Source organism: Sorghum bicolor, chromosome 3 (assembly GCF_000003195.3).
Source record: "Sorghum bicolor cultivar BTx623 chromosome 3, Sorghum_bicolor_NCBIv3, whole genome shotgun sequence".
Classification (NCBI taxonomy): Eukaryota; Viridiplantae; Streptophyta; class Magnoliopsida; order Poales; family Poaceae; genus Sorghum; species Sorghum bicolor.
This window is the reverse complement of record NC_012872.2, coordinates 70,499,698-70,517,270: the sequence shown is the minus strand read 5'-3', so window position 1 is coordinate 70,517,270 and position 17,573 is coordinate 70,499,698. Positions and strand designations below refer to the sequence as shown.

General features: G+C 40.5%; 2 protein-coding genes across 2 annotated transcripts; both read left to right on the top strand.

The window, feature by feature from the left end:
• LOC8056137 (probable UDP-N-acetylglucosamine--peptide N-acetylglucosaminyltransferase SPINDLY) lies at positions 202-5,924 on the top strand. Its single transcript, XM_002458902.2, has 12 exons — positions 202-519; positions 1,047-1,120; positions 1,202-1,266; positions 1,451-1,543; positions 1,617-1,718; positions 1,856-2,020; positions 2,113-2,201; positions 2,265-2,386; positions 2,843-3,024; positions 4,040-4,324; positions 4,445-4,592; positions 5,007-5,924. The coding sequence occupies exons 1-12, from the start codon at positions 347-349 to the stop codon at positions 5,345-5,347; spliced, it is 1,839 nt and encodes a 612-aa protein (XP_002458947.1). The 5' UTR covers positions 202-346; the 3' UTR covers positions 5,348-5,924.
• Positions 6,831-15,496, top strand: LOC8056136 (vacuolar protein sorting-associated protein 53 A). The gene is made up of 24 exons (XM_021457095.1): positions 6,831-7,138; positions 7,296-7,390; positions 7,603-7,659; positions 7,850-8,000; positions 8,082-8,152; positions 8,291-8,415; positions 9,253-9,413; positions 9,522-9,663; positions 9,914-9,977; positions 10,307-10,495; positions 10,579-10,620; positions 10,733-10,837; positions 10,916-10,975; positions 11,092-11,169; positions 12,079-12,186; positions 12,273-12,338; positions 12,944-13,021; positions 13,114-13,247; positions 13,847-13,940; positions 14,057-14,134; positions 14,222-14,284; positions 14,532-14,600; positions 14,697-14,792; positions 14,882-15,496. Exons 1-24 carry the CDS (start codon positions 7,090-7,092, stop codon positions 15,221-15,223), a joined length of 2,517 nt encoding a protein of 838 aa, XP_021312770.1. The 5' UTR covers positions 6,831-7,089; the 3' UTR covers positions 15,224-15,496.

Sequence of the window (17,573 nt, the reverse complement as noted above, 5' to 3'; positions counted from 1 at the left end):
AAGTTACAACACGGTTACGCTTCGTATCGCCGCCGAGTGGGCCCAATTTCGTGAAACAGTTATCCATCGTTCAGGCCTCAATCCAAAGCCTGAATACTAGTACATCACCAATGGGCCTAGCCCAATCCGGCCCAACTTAAGAAACGAGGACCGTAACAGCCGCAGCGCTGGTGTGAGTGATTTTGGCCCGGTGTGATCCGGCCATACTCGCAGTCTCGCACAGCTCGCGTGCTCCTTGCTCCCCCGTCCATGCTTTCGCACTAGTCAAGGGCTAGTCCAGTGCCCTGGCTGAACCCCGCATCCGGAGCTCACAGAGCCGCCCCGCCACCGGAGCTCGGCGGAGACGATGCCGGAGACACACCCGCCGCCGCCGAGGCCGGTGATGCTCGCCGACCTCAACTTCGAACCGGCGGAGAGCGATGGCGAGGACCGCCCACCGACCCCCACACCCAACCCCGCCGCCACCGCCGCCGTGGCCGTTGCCGCGGCTCCGGCGGTCACCACTGACTCCTTCACGAGGTAAGTTTACCGAGAATACTCCTCGATCTGAACGTGAGGGGTTTTCCGCCACTTGTGCACTTGGCCAGTTGAGTGCGGCACTGCGGTTGTTAGGAAGAATTAGGGCGTGTAGTACCCGTGGACTCATGCTCGTAAGAGCCGAACCCTAGGGACTTGATGGAGCTATTCCTTTTTTCATAGGGGGAAAGTTCATGTAGCAACTCAAATTTTGTGAGAATTGTTACGAATTCAACAAATATGCTATCCGCATGGTTCTGAAAATTCCATGCATATATTCCATATAGTAATTTCGGTTCCTTGATTATAGTTGTCTTATAAATTGTAATCATCATTTACTTGAACAGGAGGTAACATATAGTGCTCTATTTTGGTAAAAAAGGGGCTACCAGAATAGTATCCAAATCCTTACAAATTAGAAAATAATTGTTGAGTCATAGCCGGAGATGCATCTAGACCACAAGTTTTCTGTTGAGTCCTTGGACAATGAAAACTGGTGGATGGTTTGACAAAAAAAAAAGTACTTGCAGGAGTGGCAATGAGGAGGGTGGTTTGATGAAAAATGTGATTGCTACAAAGGACACCGATACTGTTGAATGTGAAGGTAGCATGATAGTCAACGTGCAATACAGTGGTAGGAAAAATTTCTATCGTAAATTGATTACTTACAATTCTTTATGAACAGATGCTGATCAACATTGTCAAGGTGCTTCTGCTCCACGTGAGGAAAAAGTTAGCAACCTGAAAGCTGTGAGTTCTTGGTTTGGATGCCGTTTGAAATAATCAATCTTGCATGCTATAGACATAGATAAGTAGCACTGTATTATAAAATATTTAATGCCGTATGAACCCTGAAGTTGTTTTACCTTGTACTGATTTGTGGTACTGGTATGGTTAACAGAAATGGTTGAGGGCCTAACCTTACTTCTTGCAGGCTTTGGTTCATGTGGCCCGAAAAATGCCTAAGAATGCTCATGCACATTTTATGTTGGGTTTAATGTATCAAAGGCTTGGTCAGGCACAGAAGGTAAATCTTCTCTTGAAAAATTGAAGTTGCTTAGCGTTTGCGTAAAGCTCAAGCAGCTGCAGAAACCTTTCAGGCAATAGCATCATATGAGAAGTCAACTGAAATACTGCTACAAGATGAAGAAGAAGTGCGGAGGCCTGATTTACTCTCATCAGTGAGGATACACCACGCACAGGTTCATCAGCTTGATCAACAAAAAGTTACCTTGTTTCTAGTTTTATTTTCTTTCATGTGGTCATCGACTCCTCTTTTTGGGTGCCAATCAAATAAAGTGGTTCTACTCCCTCTTGACTCAATATATTCCTCATGCAGTGCATTTTGCAAGCAAGCATGGGGGATAGTTTTGACGAAGAGCTTGAAACTGGTGAGGTAGATGACATTCTTGCCAAGTTGAAGAGTTCAGTTGAGTCAGATCACAGGCAAGCAGCTGTTTGGAATATCCTAGGTTTAGTTCTTCTTCGGGGTGGTCAAATACAGGTATGGTATGCTGAAACTGTTACATTTTTCTCTATTGTTTATGCAGCCGTGTCTGCGAAGAACTACTTGCTGATTTTTTGCACCCTATCCAGAGTGCTATCTCAGTTCTATCTTCTCTCACGGCTGTTGCTCCAGACTACTTGGACTCCCTTGCGAATCTTGGTGTCGCATACATTCAAAGGTTCGAAATATTATTTCAGTTGTCATTGTCTTTGTTCAGACTTTAATATTTATCAACTTTCAGTGGGGATCTAGAGATGTCTGCAAAGTGCTTCCAAGAACTTCTTCTAAAAGATCAAAACCACCCAGCTGCTCTGGTGAACTATGCAGTTCTTCTTCTCTGTAGATATGGGTCTTTGTCTGCAGGTACATGAACACTTGTTGCCATAATCTTCTAGTACTTGCCATTTTCCTGTCATATCATAAAGGGATGTTTATCCCTATGCTGTTTTGCTCTAGCCAAAACAGTGACACTAGACAATTAGATAACACATACCTTATTGTTGGAACGTTGCATCAATTGATTTGTTTGTTCTTTATGTCCACTAAAAATAAGTCCAAAAGCGCTTTCCATAAAAAAATGTGACCAAACTAGGAGAAACTAGGCGTTTTTTCATTATCATTAAGAGGAATTTAGGCACCCAAATTCAAGCTGAGAGAAGACTTGAACGGTTGAACCTGGGTGGTTGGGTGCATGAGCACACCTCTCACCTAACCAGTTGAGCTAGGCTCATTTCCTCCAAAAATTAAATTTAAAAATGACAGGTGTTTTATGAGTAGTAATTGCTTTTGGCTCCTGCCTAATGCCTTATACAAATCCAGGGGCAGGGGGCAATGTCAGCACAGGTCCTTACCTGCATCAGAAAGAAGCCTTAGTTGTTGCAAAAGAGTGCTTACTTGCAGCAGTGAAGGCTGATCCTAGAGCCGCATCAGTTTGGGTTAATCTTGCAAATGCATATTATATGGATGGTGAGCATAGGAACTCAAAGAGGTGCTTGGAGCAGGTAACAACTTTTGTTATTTCAGTTTCCCTTTTATTGGCATGTATTACTCAAATTAGCTGCCACAAACATTGGTAGTGTTGATTTGCTTTGTCGTCTGCTGGAGAAATATCTCTGATGAGAATACAATAAGTTGATCATGAAGAGGAATTTAGGCACCCAAATCGATATTTGCTGTGTGCTGCTTTTTAATTCGCAGGGAGAAGCTCCTTTAATTCATAGTTGTAGCATCTTGTACCCTAAGGCTGGCCTTTCGAGATTTGGTATTAGCAAAAAACATCCGTTGGCATTTGTGGTCAACACAGCGCTCCACTGGGGACTGATGCTTAGATCAAAGCTTTTTTAGATTAGATCAAAGCTTTTTTAGACACAAGGAACTAACTTTCCAGAACTGTTTGGATGGTTTAAAACAAATGTTCTAATGACACTGTCAGGAGACGGGAGTTCTGTTAGCACCTAACCTGGTAGATCTCTCTTTCACAAGTCCACAAATTGGGTCTTTTGGAAATTTTTCACATTTATGTTTAACAGCTAGCTACGAAACAAACTCTATACAGCAAAAGTTATTGTTTAGTATAGTGATATAATTTACTCAAAACCTTTTTGGTAGCTTGGCCATAGGAACTGTGGCCTATCAGGGGAGCTGGTTCTTATTTGCTATCAAAGGAAGATTTGATGGTCTAGGTATCTTGCAGTAAAAACTGTTTTCTACATTTGGTACTTGTCCTGCACTACTCCTGCTGGACTGTTTATTTTAAACCAGTCGGTGTCTTACACCACTATATGGTTCTAAATTAAAGCGAAAATTATGGCCAGTCAACTTGAAAATTGCTTGTCTAGCACTCAGTTTTATTTAGACTCACCAGTCACTACTGTCCATTACTAACTATATATAGTACCGTTCATTACTTTCCTTCTGCTCTGGTAAATATGCCAGAAAACTCTGTAATCACAGTGAGATGGTAAAGTAAGTATGTGACAACTTTTCTTATATTCTTTTGTATGGTATGCTTTGCAGGCAGCAAAATTGGAACCCAATCATATGCCTGCTCGGTATGCTATTGCAGTTCACCGTATCAGAGATGCTGTAAGGTCACAATGTTCTGATGATCAACTTCTTTGGGCTGCAAATGAGATGGCAACAGTTCTAAAAGAAGGAGACCCTTCTGCAGTTGATGCCCCAATTGCATGGGCTGGGTTGGCAATGGCTCACAGGGCACAACATGAAATTGCAGCAGCCTACGATAACGAAAACATCAATCTTAATGATGCAGAAGAGCGAGCTCAATATACACTAAAACAGGTGATGCTTTGCAAACTATTAGCGGAACTGAATTCATTCTCTTCAATCTGATTGGCAAGTGCAAAACATGGACATGGGAAAGTAACGAAATAAACATTCACATTCTTATTTTTATTACAGGCAATCCAAGAGGACCCAGATGATGCCGTTCAGTGGCATCAACTTGGCCTGTACAATATTTGCATGACCAGGTTCAGCAGGTCTGTAAATTTTCTTAAAGCAGCTTTAGCCCGTTCCCCAGATTGCAGTTATGCTTGGTCGAATCTTGGTAAGTTTTGGGCTCACTTGAGTCCTTTTTTGTTCTTTCAAAATTTAGTAGAACTGAACAACATTAAACTTATCTGAGCCTTCTCTTGCACGGAGATTATTTATTATTAATCACAAGTTCTAAACTATTCTATAAATATGTTTTTTTTTGCTAGGAGACTGATGTTTTATGTTTAGCCAATGGAAAATGTTTAAAAATGATTTGTTTAATATATCTATCTTGTTCAAGCCCCAACAATTTCCTAATTTACCAATTCATCTAATTAGCCGTAGAAGTTCCCCATGCCTTTCATCTCAATAAAGGAACTTCTATCCTTTATTTAGTGGAATATTCTGTTTTTGTGCAATTTATCGAATGAAGTAATGGGTATCACAGTATAATCACTGTCTAAGCATAAATTTCCTGTTTCTGCAGGTATCGCATTGCAACTATCAGATGATCCATCCTCTGAAACTGTATATAAGCGGGCACTGCTAAAATCATCAACTCAGCAGCTGCACGCAATCTTCTCGAATCTTGGAATTCTTTATCGGCAGCATAGGAACTATGAATTTGCAAGGAAGATGTTATTAAGGTCGTTGGAATTGTGTCCTGGATATGCACCAGCCAGCAATAACCTGGGCCTTGTATTTGTCGCTGAGGGCCGTTGGGAGGATGCTAGAAGCTGTTTTGAGAAAGCTCTGCAATCTGATCCCCTACTTGATGCGGCCAAATCGAACTTGTCAAAAGTCCTTGCATTGTCTAAGAAACAGTAGAACAAGACTACAAAGAAGACCTAACTCCTAAGGAAATTTCCACTGGAGCCTCGGAGTTCAAACACGGAAGCGTGGTCACCAAATCTCTGTTCTGAAGTGTCTCAAGGGGCAATTCAAATTTGATGCTTGGTGCTTCTGTACTGCACTACTGCTCACAGGTGTAGGAAGTTTCAGAAGTGCAGATTCTAAGACGGCAGTTGGTTTTGACCGAGGGGCTGCCCTTGATTTTTAGAAGCTACACAGGCTCCGAAGTAGCTGTGATGTGTTCTTAAAGAGTCGCATCGGCGCAGGAAGGGCCCTGATTTTGAAGTTCTTGTGTAGTTAAATTTCGATGTAAGCCTGTAACAAGCCTGTATGTGAACGGCTTCCGTTAGCTGATGTATATAAATAAATAATATACTCCATAAAAAATCAGTGTTTAGATAGCAACTTCTGGTTCTGTGCATGAAACTAACTCCATGTAAACGTCAAATTTGACAGCAATTCCACTTTGGAATTAAAAGGGCGTCCTAAGTGTATAAGAATGGTGACGTTATTGATTAACAATATGTAATTTATTTTAAGAGATGACTTGGAAGTATAGCTACACCGCCATTAGAGTTTGAGGTTAGATCAAAATACAGTGATAATTAAATTTAAATTTTGAACAAAAAAATATAGCTCAAATATTAGTAGCAAATAATTGTTCATTTCTCCTATATTTTGTATGCTTGATTCTTTTTGTTGTTCAAATAACATGTAATTTTATTATTGTTTGGCTACAAAAAAAAGTATGAATGGTTTCTTGTGAGTTGTCCACTAGTTACTAGTTGTGCAAGATCATTGCTTCATAATTGTTCATGGTTTTCGTACAACCGTCAAAATGAAAAATAAATCCATCAAATTGGAAGACCAGATTGTCATGAAAGTTTTGAGTCTTCAACATAAAAGTTCTAAATAAGAATTAGGCCTTGTTTACTTCCACCCAAAAACCCAAATTTTTTTAAGATTCTCCGTCACATCGAATCTTTAGACGTATGCATGGAGTATTAAATATAGACGAAAATAAAAACTAATTACACAGTTTGGTCGAAATTGACAAGACGAATCTTTTGAGCCTAGTTAGTCCATGATTGAACAATAATTACCATAAACAAACGAAAGTGCTATAGTGTCGTAAAATATTTCCCATCAAGAACTAAACAAGGCCTTAGAGTGTGTTCAGCGGCAGGTAGTGAACACTCTTTTAAAGGCCTCGTTCAGTTCACCTAAAAACTTAAAACTTTTTAAGATTATCCGTCACATCGAATCTTGCGGCACATGTATTGAGCATTAAATATAGATGAAAATAAAAACTAATTACATAGTTTGCTTGTAAACCACGAGATAAATTTTTTAAGTCTAGCTATGCTATGATTGGACAATATTTGTCAAATAAAAATAAAAGTACTACAGTACCCGATCCAAAAGTTTTTGCCAACTAAACAAGATAGCAAGCGGGCTATTGGACTCCGCGGGCAGCAACCGACTCATAAACCATTAGCTGGGTCTGGGCGCCACCCGTTGAACGGCCGAGCTGCCGACGACGGCGAGTACCCGCCGGCGATTCCACCTCTCTCCACTTCCCATCGGGAAGGCGAGGGGCAGCCCGACCCCCGTTCCCCGCCAGATCAGCTCCTCCGCACCGCCCTCCCCTTCCCAGATCCTTCTAGGCATCACCAGATCCTCCGAGCGCGGGCGCGCGGGGAGATCTCGCCGGAGAAATGGACAAGTCCAGTGCTCTCGAATACATCAACCAGATGTTCCCCACAGGTACACACGCTCCCGCTCGAATCGAATCGGTGTTTCCTCGCTCGCACGGGGACTTTGCTCGTGATGCTGTGCTGCGGCAATGCGCTCGTTTCAGCTGTGCTGTTGTTCGGAGCTCCTAGGGTAACAATTTGCTTCTGGGTTTCTCCGTGACCTGCAGAGGCGTCGTTGTCGGGCGTGGAGCCGCTGATGCAAAAGATACAGAGTGAGATTCGCCGAGTGGACGCCAGCATCCTCGCCGCTGTTCGACAGCAGGTTTGGCCTTGTTATCCCACGTTCTGTGTCATGCAGTGATGCTATTTGTAATGTGTGCACTCTTTGTTCTGGAACAGTTAAATTGAACTGACCTAACTGGCGTGTCTCATAATTTGATCAGTTCTATGTCAATGCAATTGCACCTAATGAAATTATGCTTTTGCTCATTGTTATGCTGCACTGGATAATGGGATGAATGTTTTACTTAACAGAGCAACTCGGGAACCAAGGCCAAGGAAGAACTTGCTGCTGCAACAAATGCTGTTCAGGTCGATTTTTTTTCACTCGTTATGCACTATTAAGATTTCTCACTATGAAGCTATTGTATTAGTTGATTAAGCATCGTGCCTGCTGCCTGATCAGATAACTCACAAACTGGTTTCTGCATTTGCTGCAGCAATTAATAGTGCATAACAAGTGAAATAAAAACAAAGTTCTGATCAAATTTGGTACTAACAGGAACTAATGCACAAGATACATGAAATAAAAACAAAGGCCGAACAAAGTGAAACTATGGTTCAAGAAATCTGTCGCGACATCAAAAAGTTGGATTGTGCTAAGAGGCACATAACAACTACAATAACCGCTCTTCACCGTCTTACTATGCTTGGTCAGTTTCCCTCCCTTCTTTCTGTGTTGTGGAATAGCAAAGTTCATCAACCTCATCTAAATCGTGTTAACTTATGTACAGTTTCGGCTGTTGAGCAACTTCAGGTTATGGCGTCAAAACGGCAGTATAAAGAAGCAGCTGCACAGCTGGAGGTAAGAATGATTTAATTAGCTGATAAGCCTGTAAAAGCTCTAGAATTGATTTCAATGTCTGAAATATTTTAACACTTGTAGTGATAATTTTGCATAACTCTGCACATGATCTCCAACCAATTTTTAACTCTGTTCCAGGCAGTGAACCAACTATGCAGTCATTTTGAAGCCTATAGAGATGTGCCCAAGATAACAGAGCTGAGAGAGAAATTCAAGAATATCAAGAAAATCCTCAAATCTCATGTATTTTCAGATTTTTCAAGGTACATAACTTTCGTCATTGTGGAAAGATACCAGGCTAGTACCTTTTAGTGGCACTACCAGTTTCTGGCTAATTCCTGAACAGTAAACTAAGAAAATGACAATTTGAGTCCATGTGTCAGCTCAAAACAGGTGAGCCAGGAACAATGTGTAATTGAAGGTCTAAAATCAATAGCATATTTATGTTCGGTTACACATGTAGTAATGACTGTACAACCTTTTTGGCTTGGCAGCAATCATCTGGTAACAGGCAGGGGGACCATTTTCTTCTATATGGGCCTCATACACAGCCTGGTAGACCTGTTTTTAAAACAATGTAATATCTTGATAATGTAAAGAGGGATCTGGTCTTTTGCATCCTCTGAACAATGTAATATCTATTCCCTAAATAGCTTGGTTTACAAAATACAAAGAGTTTGGGAACCCGCCTCCTAGAGATGTTACGTGCCTGGTCAATTATAAGACGTGTAACAGGTAGGGGACTGGTTTCTTCTATATGGGCCTCATACACAGCCTAGTAGACCTGTTTTTAAAAACAATGTAAAATCTTGATAACGCAAAGAGGGATCTGGTCTTTTGCATCCTATGAACAATGTAATATCTTGGTTTACAAATAGCTTGGTTTACAAAATATTGCTCCTTGCTCGTAAAGAACAGTCTGGGAACCCAGCCTCCCAGAGCATGTTATGTGTCTGGTCAATTGTAAGACAATCAAGCAATTCAGGTTTTTATTTTTTCTCGAACACGCGAAAGATCAATTCAATGTTTTATTCAGTTGTCTGTTGTTATGCCTATTACTTCGTACAGTGAAATAGACCCAGTAATTTATACCTTTTCAGCTTAGGAACTGGGAAGGAAACAGAAGATCCCATGCTATTACAGCAGCTATCTGATGCTTGCTTGGTGGTTGATGCACTGGAGCCATCTGTAAGGGAAGAACTAGTGAAGAACTTTTGCAGCAAGGAACTCACCTCATATAGGCAGATCTTTGAAGGAGCAGGTTTGACCTTGTATATGCTACATATATCAGTCTGGTTTGTAATTTTAGTACCAATTTACTTACTCCCCTAGTTCACTGTTATTTTTTATACTTCTTAAAAAAAATCAGAACTTGCCAAATTAGACAAGACTGAAAGAAGATATGCGTGGATTAAACGTCGACTAAGGTCAAATGAAGACACCTGGAAAATATTTCCACTTTCCTGGCATGTCGACTATCTGCTGTGTATCCAGTTCTGTAAGATTACAAGGTTTGATTTCGCTCATCTAGTTTTGCAATTAATGGTCTTGCTCTAAACTAAGATTACATATAACTTAAACAGCATTTTCAGTTTATTTTGCTTCTTGTTCGATGCATTATATTGGTACCTGTTTTGAATAATTTGGTCTTCTTTAACTCACTTTTTATCCCCTTAGCTGTAAATTTATCTTATAACATAATGGTTAGTTCTTATCTTCCACCTTACCAGTCAATTTACCAGTGAAAATTCTTCTTTTCAGGGCCCAGCTTGTTGATATCCTTAATAATCTCAAAGAAAAACCAGATGTGGCAACTTTGTTATTGGTACTTCCCCTTGTGATTTATCTTACAATGCTGTGCCACTGATTTATATTCTATAGCCTCCTTATTCGAGATATTTTATATCCTACTTTCTGTTACGTCTTCTAGGTCTTTAGGTAATTCTTTTAGTACTCTTATTTTGCGGCAAGGCCCATTTCTTATCAGATCTTCCATTCCCTGAAAATAACAAATGATCAAGAAAACAAACAATGCAGTTATTGAAACGATAGAGATATCTCTGAAATGTTTGGTTATTTGAGTTGAGCATGTGAGCTCATCCATTCGCCATGTGGAACATCTGTAATGAACATTTTGAGATACTTGCAATGCAGGCGTTCCAGAGAACCCTTGAATTTGAGGAAGAATTGGCAGAGAAATTCAGTGGTGGAACTACGAATGCTAGAAATAAAGAGACAGCAAGTGATGACGAAGATGAGGGCGGGGAACACAATAAAATTGTTTCAGACATACGGAAGAAATATGAGAAGAAACTGGCAGGACCCAGTGATGAAGCTGTACAAGTATCCGCCGTTTAATTTTAACCCCCTTCTTTTTTCATTTTATTATATATTTTACAACTCTTCTAGCATCTCCTTACTGGCAGGACAAAGATAAGCAGAAAGATTTGTCGGTTCCCGGTGCTGGGGTTAGTGTTATATCAGCTATTGTGCTGTGCATACTTACTAGTGTTCCCATAAGTTTCTGTGATGACCCATTCTTTATATTCATATCTATACTTTGGCCCATTGTTCTTGCAGTTCAACTTCCATGGGATCATATCTTCTTGTTTTGAACCGTATATGACTGTGTACATTGAACTTGAGGAAAAATCTTTAGTGGATCAATTAGAAAAACTTGTCCAGGTACACACAACATAAATATAATTGCAACAATTGTACTTGAGGTCTCTGTACCTTGAGCTCATCTTTCTATTCTGCCAGGAAGAAAGATGGGAAACAGAGGAAGGAAGTCAAACGAACATTCTATCAAGCAGCATGCAGGTAGATAATACAATGTTTCACAAAATTCTATAAGTGGGTAGCTGATACTCACCATTTTGTGACCCACAATTTACAAAAAAGGCCATCTTAATTGGTTTACAATTTCACCTATGCAGGTATTCTTGGTGATCAGAAAAAGCTTAAAGCGGTGCAGCGCATTGACAAAGAACCAAACATTGTTCAACTTATTTCAGGTAGGCAGATTTCCCTTTTATGTACATTTCCTTGTTTGCTGTGTACGGCTACAATGTTTGCTTTCAGATTTTTCCCCAGATGCTGGTATTGGAAACAAATAGGTGACGTGGACAATAAAATATCAAATACCACCTTTGCATCAAATACCAAATGAAATGGATATTAATCAAATATGAATATACTCACAAATGTCTCAGATCATGAGAATTCCTGTAAATTAACAATAATAACATGAACACAAATGGTTCCTTGATGTGTGTTGCTCATGCAATTGGCTATTTCTTATCTACTTACTGTTTATATACTTCTTGATAGTTTGTCTGTGTCACTTTAACAAGCTTGACTGATACTCTGATGTCTCTTTGAACAGACCCAATCTGATAAATCCAATAATTTACTCTGCTGAGACTCCGAAGTTTATTTTGGGCATAACAATAGTTGGTCTCATGATTGTATTCCCTAAACTGGCATGCAGGGCTACTGGCTTTAGTATCCAGTATCACCTTTTCTTGTTTACTGTCTTTGCTACTGAGCTTTATGCATCGGTGAGAAGCTACAGGGCAGTAAGCATTCTTACAGAAGAAAAAATGCACCATGCTTAACAGCTCAACCCTTGCACTAGCACAAGCAATATTATGAAATGAAATTTGCTATTCACATGAATGTGTTAGTCTGGATTAGTAACTATGTAGAGTGAAAACCGGCCAATCTAATATTAGATGTTACTTGTGCACATATTTATTATGATTGTTAATGTTTAGATTTATACGATTATCAAAGCCAATGAAGTTTGACCTTCAATGTGCTAATCACTAATATATTTTTTACTCTTAGTTATTTTTATCAGAGCCAATAAATTTTAGCCTCTGAATGGGGCTCATAATTGTTTGCCTCTCTATTTTTGCTAGGTATTTCAAAGAATACTCAAGGCCTATGCGGCTAAGTTATATGCTAGATTACCAAAAGGTGGAACTGGTATTGTTGCAGCTGCCACTGGTACCGATGGGCAGATCAGGGTACGATGGTCACAGCTCACAACTGAACCACTTTTGTTTTCTTCATTTGTTTGACAGAAATTTATGTCTTTTTTATATTACTGCAGACCTCAGACAGGGACGAGAGAATGATATGCTACATCGTCAACACTGCTGAATATTGTCACCAGACAGTAAGGCAACTTGCCCTTAAGTATTATGCTAGCCTGATGTAGAAGGAAACATATTGTTGATTACTTCTCTTTGACAGAAGCAAAATATCAGAAAATGATGTAATCAAATTATGAGGTCATTTATGTTCTTCACTGAATATTTGCGGACCTATGCCACTTCATTTGTATTCCATAGTCCGCTTACAAGTGCTACTATAAGCAAGCCTCTTTGAGATATGCTACTGTTAACACTGATTAGTTCACAAAATGATACTTTGGGCTTCAAGAATAATAGAAGTTAAAACAATTTAAATTCACCACCTTATGCATCTTCATCTTTTCAGATTTCTTGCATATGCCGTCCTCTATAATCAAGTACCCAGATTTATGTTACTGCCACATTTTTCCATGGGCACCCACTCACTTACTTCCTTAATGTAAGACCTCCCCCTGAAGCTGGGTTGGGAATGGTGGCACTGGAGATGAGCAGCTCAATAGTTTGTGGCATCTAGTGCTTAAGTTCATTGGTTGTCGCATGAGGCTACTTTTCCTTGTGTTTGGCATGCATGCATTTGTGACCAAGTTCCTCTCGAACTGACTATTAGCTTTCTCTATAAATTTTACAGTCTGGTGAACTAGCTGAGAATGTTGCTAAGATGATTAACCCTCAGTTTGCTGACAAGGTGGACATGTCTGAAGTTCAGGTGACTGATCTTTAATTGTTTTTGTCCCTATATGTGAGTATTTTATTTATGTTACCGTTGGAGAGAAGGTCTCAACACTTCAATACTTGCAGGATGAGTTCTCGGCCGTGATCACAAAAGCATTAATGACTCTTGTTCACGGACTTGAAACCAAATTTGATGCTGAAATGGTTGCAATGACTCGTGTTCCATGGGCTACCCTTGAAAGCGTTGGTGATCAATCAGAGTAAGATTTTACTGGATCCCCTATGTTATTATGTTGCATCATTTGCTGATATTCATTCTGTGTGCTTTGAAGCTCAAAAGGACTACTGTTCATACGCTTTGGTCCACGTCCTATGTTATTATATTGGAGTCTGTCACATGTCATATTGTAGCAATGATGTCATGGATTTTTGTAGCTGACTAGCTGTGGCGTTGTTAATGTCTTTCTACTGGAGATAGGATATGATTCACTTTGGACTGCTAACTTGGTACTATCTTATTAGAGCCTGCATATTATACACTAATTCAAATGGTGGATTGCTGGACTGAGCAGGTTCAGGTGGAGTTTGGTTGGGGTGCCGGGGTATAGTACATTGAAATGTCATTTATTAGCATGTGAGCACACAAAAATGGCGTTGCACTTTGAACAGATCTTTGAGTTTCTTTTTGTAAGATCTTTTAATTTTTTTGGCGCCACCATCATGTTCTTTATTTTTAAAAGTAACATCCAATTTGCTTTATAAGCATTATTTGCCTTGCAAAATTTTCAGATCAGACAAAAATATTCGTTAACATTTTCAATTATATAAATATCTAATAGGATTCACTCTTGCGTGCCAGATATGTGAATGGTATCAGCTCTATTCTGTCAAGCAGTATTCCTGTGCTTGGTACCCTGCTTTCTCCTACTTACTTCCAGTATTTCCTGGACAAAGTAAGTTCAGTATTCATCTTTGTAATAAGATAAAATATCACGTCTTTCATCGTTATAAAATATCATATTGGCTGTTAGCATGGTCAATTATACTTTGTTTATTTGTTCTGATCCAGCTTGCAGCCTCTCTTGGTCCTCGGTTTTATCTCAACATATACAAGTGCAAACATATATCAGAAACTGGTGCACAGCAGGTACATGTTAAATGCCATGTGAAGCTAATTTTGTTTTATTTACTACTTATTCGGACTTATCTCATTGCTTTGCATTTTGCCCCCAAGATGCTTTTGGACACCCAAGCAGTCAAGACTATTCTCCTAGACATCCCAGCTCTTGGAAAACAGGTAGCCTTCTAATCTGAACAATTGTCTAAGTGTAGTAGTTCTTCTGTTTCATGTATTCTTGAGTCTGGAATGAAATCTAGTGCTGGAAAGTGTGCATGTTCAGCTAAAATGGTCTGATTCTTATCAACTTATGTACGTAGGCTGCTAATGCAGCAGATTTGTAGTTTATGCTGGATTGCAGTCCTAACTTGAAGATATATTTTTAAGTTATGGTATCTCAATCTTAAATGTGGCTTCCTTGCAACAGAGCACAGGTGCAGCTAGCTACTCAAAGTTTGTCAGCCGGGAAATGAGTAAAGCCGAAGCACTACTTAAGGTAAATTGGGGAGAATGCTCTAATAATTGCTGAAAAGGCATTTTGCTGAATGATTAGCACCAGGTAGTATCAAGCTGATGACATAACTTCATGCAGGTCATTTTGTCACCAGTTGATTCTGTTGCTAACACATACCGTGCCCTCCTCCCCGAAGGCACGCCTCTTGAGTTTCAGCGGATACTTGACCTCAAGGTTTTAACATTAAAATTTGGCTTTTTTGTATCCCAACGTCAACCTCCCAGGCTAATATTGTTTGCTTCTATTGTTATTGACTGACACAGGGCTTGAAGAAAGCAGACCAACAAACTATCCTGGAGGACTTCAACAAACACGCCCCTGCCCCAGCCCCCGCCATCAAACACCCTGTCGTTGCTCCGACGGTCGCGCCACCAGTTGCCACAGCATCTGTCCAGATAGTACCCTCGGTGGCAACTCCAGCCGTTTCAATGACGCCAAGCATGGCCTCCTTGAAGGGAGCATTGGCGAACCAAGAGGACGTTCTGGCCCGAGCTGCCGCGCTTGGGCGCGGAGCAGCCACCACAGGTTTCAAGAGGTTCCTTGCATTGACGGAGGCGGCCAAAGATCGGAAGGACGGGCCGTTCCGCAAGCTCTTCAACGCGTAAAATGTTGCTCGCCGTTGTGTTCATAGTTGGCGCCCGTCATGCAGTGCACATAGATATAGGAAATTCTTTCCACACTGTGTACACCGTTACTGCTGTTAACCGTCAGTGTATAACAACCATTTTGACAGAATATCCCATCCTGCGGAGAGCGAGTAGCTCAGTTGTAGCATGGAGATTTTGAGATAGTTTAAGCTATGAGATAAGATTTTTTTTCTGGTTTTGTGCATGAAACCTCAAGATTCTATACTCATGTGATTAGATAATCGTTTTTTTTCTTTCTTTTTGATGAGATGAAGGATGTCGTCGTTGGCCGTCCGTTAAGTAAGAGTATCGTGTAGGTTGTAAGTTGGCTAAATGTTGAGATAGAAGAGAGAGAAGAGGAGAGTAAAAAGCGGGTTGTAAGCTTATAGCCGGCTCAAATACAAAAATTAAGAAAGTTTATGAGAAAGATAAGTGAATCATGTATTAATAGCGATGAGCTAGCTATTATACGAGTATGCTTAAAAAAAGGTTATAAAAAAAATGTTACACACAACAGAGATTTCTGCAAGGCACCATGGTACAGTATTAATTACCGTACCTGCGACTGACATGGTTGGCATCCAAGAACGGCATATTCGCTACACAATCAATCATTGAAGACGTTTTCCTGCTTCACGAAAACTATTCAAACGAAAGTGATACATTACACAAAGCTATTTTTTTTCCCAATTAAACAAGGCCTGACACGAAAACCTTCAAGCTGGATTCAAAATAATACTACACGACACATTTTCAGGCATCATTCATGTATCTGCAGATCAACGTATCGATCCTATTCCCGTTTCCCCTTGCCCATCCATTCCAGCGAAAGTGGTGGCACTATGACCTGTACTGCATGCGTCCAGATCTTCTCATTAGGATCTCCACCTACCAAGCAATCGAAAGGTCATATGCTACCTCCGATGCAATCAGAACCCTTTGCTTCACCTTGCACTTGCAGGCGATGGAGCTTGGAAGATGATGAAACTTCAGTCATGGCCTCATGGGAAGGAATAGGATCTTGCAGCTCTGCAGCCTGACATGGATGCAGGAGGCATGCAGGTGCAGCAGTGCTCAATCCGGTTCTGTGGTAGCTGCCGTTTGAGCGTGTGAAAACGCTTCTTCTTTTTCCTCAGCAAAACTGACATGGGGTTGGTGACCGCGGTCGTGTTGTTTGCGCGGTTTGTTTTCTGCAACGGCAAGACTGCTGCTGCTGCTGCCACTTGCGCGGTGCCAACGCAGGCCTCACATGCGCATGTGTGAGGGGGCAAAATAGTAGAGCCGAGTTGCTCGGGTTCACCAACCGGGGCAGGGCAGGCAGACACCAGACTGTGTGTATTGGTTTAGGCCTTGTTTAGTTCCCAAAAATTTTCAAGATTCTCCATCACATCGAATCTTGCGGTGAATGCATAAAACATTAAATATACATGAAAACAAAAACTATTTGCACAGTTCATCTGTAAACCGCGAGATGAATCTTTTGAGCCTAGTTACTCTATAATTGGACAATGTTTGTCAAATAAAAACGAAAGTGCTACAGTGCCGTTTTTCAAAGGTTTTTGCAAACTGAACAAGGCCTTACTGCTCCTCTGTGCATGTGTGTATTGGTTTACTGCTCCTCTGTGCATGGGTCCATGCGGTCTCTCTATTCCAAACGCACAACGTGACAGCGATACGGATCTGACCGCAAGCAGGAGCTACCACGAGATCGGACAGCGCTCGCCGGTCGCCGCTCGGTGCTGGTTTAGGTCAGCTTGTTTCGACTTGTATAGCATTATTAAAAGCAAAGCATGTAGATGTTAGGATCACTGCAGTGATAATTTCTAGAAACTCTAAAAGAAAAAAAAAGATAGATATGCACCAATCCTTATGTCACGTTATCTATTCTTTATTACTTCATCAGTTCTAAAATATACTCTACAAGATACAAGGGAAAAAAAGATAAATATCCACCCAATCCTTATCTCACTAATCACGTTATCTATTCTTTATTACTTCATCTGTTCTAAGGCGGAATTTGACTTAGTGTGATCTTTAAGATTACATTGACCGTTATTTTTTCTTGTAGTATAGGAGTATAATTTTAACTGTAATAAAAGTTTGATCATTATAGAGTATTTACAAATGAAATGTATCTATTTTCTAGTACAAAATTTTCAAATGATTAGACTAACTGTTAGTAAAAAATAACAATATTTGGTTTCAAATACATGCATGCCTTATATATTCATGCCAGAGCCCTACCACACCTGCAACAACCTCCTCCTCCCCCCTTCCCACTGTCACCATGGCCATGGGTGCCCTCGCGCTCGACTTGGCCCGAACGTCT

Bases quoted from the DNA above. Each gene is read 5' to 3' on its own strand.
- LOC8056137 (XM_002458902.2), top strand. From the start codon at position 347: ATGCCGGAGACACACCCGCCGCCGCCGAGGCCGGTGATGCTCGCCGAC. The intron at 3,025-4,039 runs GTAACAACTTTT...TATGCTTTGCAG, and splicing joins CAAAGAGGTGCTTGGAGCAG to GCAGCAAAATTGGAACCCAA. The intron at 4,593-5,006 runs GTAAGTTTTGGG...CTGTTTCTGCAG, and splicing joins TTATGCTTGGTCGAATCTTG to GTATCGCATTGCAACTATCA.
- LOC8056136 (XM_021457095.1), top strand. From the start codon at position 7,090: ATGGACAAGTCCAGTGCTCTCGAATACATCAACCAGATGTTCCCCACA. The intron at 10,621-10,732 runs GTTAGTGTTATA...TTGTTCTTGCAG, and splicing joins TGTCGGTTCCCGGTGCTGGG to TTCAACTTCCATGGGATCAT. The intron at 12,187-12,272 runs GTACGATGGTCA...ATATTACTGCAG, and splicing joins GTACCGATGGGCAGATCAGG to ACCTCAGACAGGGACGAGAG.